At 29.3% G+C, this 6,256-nt stretch overlaps 1 protein-coding gene across 1 annotated transcript in view; it reads left to right on the top strand.

Annotated features, from left to right (window-relative positions):
- The first annotated feature begins 4,657 nt into the window (after positions 1–4,657).
- LOC107879980 overlaps positions 4,658–6,256 on the top strand; it is a 3,966-nt gene continuing 2,367 nt past the window's right edge. The window contains exon 1 of the mRNA XM_016726900.2: positions 4,658–4,980. Coding sequence (XP_016582386.1) covers positions 4,716–4,980 — 265 coding nt within the window. The 5' untranslated portion in view covers positions 4,658–4,715. The remainder of the gene's footprint in view (positions 4,981–6,256) is intronic.

The following is a 6,256-nucleotide window of genomic DNA, read 5'->3' as shown; positions in this document are numbered from 1 at the left end:
TATTTTGTGTACTAGTAAAAAAAAAATGCATGGCTATAGCAGAGGCAATTTTCTTACTGCTACCAGTAATTACTTCCTTGGTTGGTTAATGACACGTTAGGATCTACTTTTCTCATATTCCATCACTAATATAATTAATCATACAGTAAAAGAAAAGTAAATTTTAGCATGGACGCATCAGATGATCTGACATTACTTAGCGTTGGAAATTTGTCCTTTCGTTCATTTGTAAAACTTTGAGGTGTTTACTAAAGTAAACAAATTTATTGATAATATGTACGCTATTGAAAATATGATGAAGGGTGATTAGCTTAGAGGGATGAATGCTCTACAATTACAATGTTGAATTAATTTCGTTTATGTTGTACTTTATACGAGTTAATATCTCAAATGATCACTCAACTGTAAACTTTTATTTGAGAAAGTCAATCAACTTTGATTTTTATCTCAAAAGTCACTCAACTATAGACTTTTATTTCAGAAAGTCACTCAACCAGAGGGGGACCCATATGGCACCGTGAGGGTGCACGTGCACCCGATAACTTCATAAGAAATTATATATATAGATATAGATACCCTAATATAACATTAATATATTAAATAGTGCACTCTCAATAACAAAACTTCTCTTGGTGCACTAGTTCGAGACTCAAAGTTGAGCGTCCTTCGGAATCCGACACCGCAGGTTTGATTCCTGGTGGAGGCTGCTGGAGAGTGATGTTTTTTATAGCAGCCTTTAATTGTTCCTCCTCATTTGGTCCCACCTCAATTTAAAATAAATTTCAACACACAATTCCCCAAACCCTAAGCTGCCAAGCCCAAACAATATTGGTGTATTCCCCCCAAATCCCTAAAATATTTTTCTTTTTTTCAAACCCAAAAGTCCCTTCAAACAAAATTTTCTTTCTTCCAAGTTCCATCCCTACATTACCTTTATTTTTCATAATTTTGTGGCTATTGACGATAACCTATCGTAAATTCTTTACTATTAATTACTTTTTTCCTTACTCATGAATCGTATATTTTGTTTCTACATCACTAGATAAAAATTAGATGCTCATAGATATTAACATGCTTTTTAGTTGAAATGACAATAGATAAAATAAGATTTTTTTTTTATTTCTCAATTTAAAGTATTAATATTTTTTCAAAATTCTAATTGCAACCTATGGAAGGAGGGGTGTGATTTCCCTATTATAATGTTATGTTTACTTATATTTTTGATGAAAATTTTATTTTGTAGGAATTTGTTATTGATTCTTGTGAATTGAAATTGATAGATATTATTCTCCTCAACCAAGTTCTAATTTTAAAGACAATTCTCTTCGTTTTATAAAGAATTTGATGTGAATTCACTTAAATCCATTCCCAAAGAAAGAAAATCAATTCATGAATATGACTCTACGATACGAGATCAAGTGAGAAGACACTATATTCAACAAAGGCCTTGTCAACCGGATCTAAGTTTTAAGTAATTGTTTAATTTGTTACATTGAGCAAGAAGGATATATTTGTAGATATAAGCAACAATGTAATCATTGACCGTTTTCAGAATATAAAACTGCGTCGATGTCTAATATGAAAGGATGATCTACTTTTGTTATATTAGCACTAAATTAATGATATTTGACCATTTTGAAATTTATACTTTGCTAATAATTTTTTGTAAATTTTAAATTTAAAAGAATTGTATGTCAAATTAGGTACTTGATAATTGACATGACTTAATTAAAGATAATGGTGCACCCGCTATCTTCAAATCCTGGGTTCGCCTCTGCACTCAACTATGGATTAGAAAATCACTCAATTTTGTTCTTTACTTTAAAAGTCACTCAATTATCATATTTTTATTCAGAAAATCACTCAATCTATTAAATTATATTTTAAAAAATAGAATTTGTTTATGTGAAATTTCTATTTAAAAATAAAATTTTGGTATCCCTTTAATAACTGTTTTATCCATATTCCCCTAAATTAATATCTTTCCTTCCTCTTTCTCATTTTTCTTCTTCTTTTCACTTTCTTCCCATAATTTTTTCATAAATCACACATTATAATCTAGGAATTGAAAATTAAAATTGTACGAAATTGAATTACTATCATATTTTATATTTATATTTTATTTTTATTTTGTCTTGTAAAAAAGAAAAAAAAAATAAAGATGGCAAAAGAAGAGAAATAAAATAAACGTATAAAGTATTTTAAAAGGAGAAAAAAGGGAAAGGGAAGTGTGGGATATTTTATTTTATTTTATTTTATTTTCTCTTCGTTTGTTTCTCTTTATTTTTTTTTCCTTTTAAAGACAAAATAAAAATAAAATACAACGATTAAGTTTATATCATTTGTACGTGGTACTGTAAATGATCAAAGATGACTAGTTGGAAATTTTTAAAATGCAAACAATGTTTTTCTATATAAAAAGAATCAAAAGTTTATTCTAATCCCTTATCATTTCTTTCAATTTTGTCAATTCTACAAATATAAAATATGGTAGTAATTTGATTTCTTATAATTTTAATTGTCAATTTCTAGATTATAATGTGTGATTTATCAAAAAAATTATAGAAAGAAAGTGAAAAGAAGAAGAAAAATGAGAAATAGGAGGGAGAGATATTAATTTAGGAGTATATGAATAAAACGGTCATTAAAGGAATATTTTTTTATTTTTTTTTTTGGTAAATAGAAATTTCACATAAGTAATTTTTTTTCTAAAAAATAATTAAATAGGCTCTTTCTGAGTAAAAATGTGATAGTCGAATGGCTTTTGAAGTAGATATCAAAGTTGAGTGACTTTGTAGGATAAAAATTCATAGTTGAGTAACTTTTGAAGTAAAGATCAAAGTTGAGTGACTTTCTAGTATAAAAGTCCATAGTTGAGTTGACCATTTTTGAAGAGTACTATACTGGTGGAATTATATTGGATATGTTGTTGTAAATAAAGTAAAATTTATTTTTGCTTTAGATTCATCTTCAATTGCATCTTTTCTGTTTTTCCCATTGTGCTAGATGTATTATTAGTCTCTTATTTTGCCTCTAACAAAGGTCTACTTCTAGTCGGTGGACGAATATTTAATATAGAGATTGATAGATGTTTTTAAATTATGTAACTAAGACCGAAAAGTATGCTGAGAAATCCTGATCTAGGACATGTAACTATGTAGGGAGCTGTAGTTAGGCGCATGCCATAAGTTCAAATTCAGTCTAATGCTTGATATGTAAGTCTCTGGTTTAGGGTTCATCTGGTTGAAAAACAAGTTATTCCAAGATTAGCTATCCCACTCTCAACGAGGAATCAGAAAAACATTATAATTCCGAGATGAGTTTTCTCATGTATTTTGTCCCAACCAAACATGGGATAAGCTCCTCTTCTAAATCAATCCGGAATTAGTTATCCTTATTCCTCCTACAAAACGACCTCAGCCTTGGAGGGATTTCTACAACATTTAGTAAGATCTAGTAGGAAACAAGAAAAAATGAATGTTACAGAAGAAGTTCCTACCTTCAAAGTCTAAAACTATACAAGGCGTATAAATAAATTAATAACTGATAATCATTATTAATTAATTATTTTTATCCGGTTGACCCATTAATTTTGATTCACGTTGAAAATTTCACTTTAAGAGTAAAGCGCTTCCTAACTAAGGCGATTTTACTCTTGAATTCGAACTCGAGATACTTAGCATTCTATCACAACCTTTGTAATCTAGTTGATGTCATTATTACGCGAGTCCATCGTCTAGAAAAGATAATTTCTTCTTCTGTCCATTTTCCCGGCTGACTTCGTTTACTAGCGCACCAAATGATGGATTAACATCCCACTAAACCAAAAATAATTAACAGTTACTTTTGACTTCTAAATGGCCTTGCATATTCTAACAGCAAACATCAAAGTCAAATCGTTAACATTGTTTTCCTCAAGTAAAATTTTCAAAAATAATAGAAAAGTTAGAGAGTAGAGGAAGAGCCTTAGCCTTAACAAGTTCGATCTAGAATATTAATTTGCAACTAAAGTGGGAACTAACATACTGTTGATTAAGCTGCGACGAAGATGGGCATATGAGGACTATTTGAGGAGTTGCATTGCAAGTTTGAACGGTCTAAATTTATTCCAAATGTTCATTTTACACACATTACACGCGCTCGCGCGCACACACATACATCCTAGTGTTAACTAAGATGATCGACTTGAACGAGCTCTATGAATTCAACTGTTAAGGTTCTTAGCATTTTACTTATTATAATTCATATTTACTATTTATTGCAATTTTAGTAAGTTTTCTCCCAGAAACATGTCAAACATGTTTAATAGTACAGGGATATATGAACTCCCTTAGGATATCTCAAGTGTAGAAGCGACCAACAAATGGAGCTATTTATTCGAAAAGTGTAAGAATTACACGGTTTAGGTCAGTAACCATTTTGATATTATTGAAGTTTTTAAAAAAGCCGTTTGTATATATATAGTTAATATACCAAGTCCAACTTAGAAAAAAAAGTGAATATTGAAAAAAGACAATGAAGGTTTTTTTGCACTAATTTTCTTTGTCTCACCAACCAACTTCAAGAAAATGTTGACTCATCAAGTTTTCTAACTAGTCATATTTTTGTACTTGCCTTCCTATATATAGCACATCATTTTGGCTCTCTGATCACCACAATCAATTCCATTGGCAAAACAAAGAACTACATACACATTTGTGGGGAAAAAAGCAAAAATGGCTTTGGCTAACGCACAAATGTATCTGTTTCTTGTAATGATTTCCTTCATGTTTGTCCATAGTATGGCCAACTTTAACTACGGACCTTGGGGCAGTCCAGGAAACTGGAATAAAACGAATTTTCCCAATGGTAATAATCATCCAAATGCTACTCAAACCTCAAATAAATTCAACGTTGGTGGTTCCGAAAATTGGCGTTATGGCTTCGATTACATGGATTGGGCTCGCAAAAATGGCCCTTTCTTTGTAAATGACACATTAGGTACGTACGTACGTCTTCTTTAATTATATACAATTAACACTTAATATACGCGCCCGATAGAGTCATGTGGTAGTAACTAGAGCATATAATTACATGTCGTTATCTTTTAGTTTTACACTTTTACTTGATAGTGTAAATATTGCCCGTACATAGAAAATAAACTCACATTTATAGTAAGGCTGTCAGATGGGCCGGGGCCAACCCGGAACCGGCCCGTTAGAGTTAGCCGGGTTGTGGGTCGGGCCGGATAGGGGTAAGGTGGGTCGGGTCGGGCCGGACTCAACAGTAATTTTTTTAAAAACAACCCTAACCCGTCTCACTTAACCCAATCCGGTCAAATCCGATTAAAAATTTGGTCAAACCCGGTCAAAAATGAAAAAAAAAATAATTTTCAATATACACTATATATACCCACCTATATACATTTTAAATACGTTAAACAATATATATATACACTATATATATAGTATATACTACATTAGAATTTAAAAAATATATACACATATACACAATTATACATATATATGCACCATTCAATGTATATGTGCTACTTAAAAGTTTAAATAAAATATACTACAATATATATACATTATAATATATATATATATAGTTATATACTAATTTATAAAATATATACACATGTATACGTTAAATATACATGTCTATAGAAGATATATTCATACATATACGCTAAATATACACGTCTATAGAAGATATATTCACACATATACGCTCTATTCAATATATATGTACTACTTTAAAGTTTAAATAAAATATACTACAATATATATACATTACAATATATATATATATATAGTTATATACTAATTTATAAAACATATACACATGTATATGTTAAATATATACGTCTATAGAAGATATATTCACACATATACGATCTATTCAATATATATGTGTTACTTTAAAGTTTAAATAAAATATACTACAATATATATACATTACAATATATATATATATATATATAGTTATATACTAATTTAAAAAACATATACACATGTATACGTTAAATATACACGTCTATAGAAGATATATTCACACATAGACGCTCTATTCAATATATATGTACTACTTTAAGTAAAACATATACTACAATATATGTATATACTACAAAGTATATATATAGTAATTTATGAAACATATACACATGTATACATTAAATATATACGTCTATAGAAGATATATACACAAATATACACACCATTCAATATATATGTACTACTTTAAGTAAAACATATACTGTACAATATATATATAT

Source organism: Capsicum annuum, chromosome 8 (assembly GCF_002878395.1).
Source record: "Capsicum annuum cultivar UCD-10X-F1 chromosome 8, UCD10Xv1.1, whole genome shotgun sequence".
Classification (NCBI taxonomy): Eukaryota; Viridiplantae; Streptophyta; class Magnoliopsida; order Solanales; family Solanaceae; genus Capsicum; species Capsicum annuum.
The sequence above is the reverse complement of the archived record's forward strand: the minus strand, read 5'-3'. Positions and strand labels throughout refer to the sequence as shown.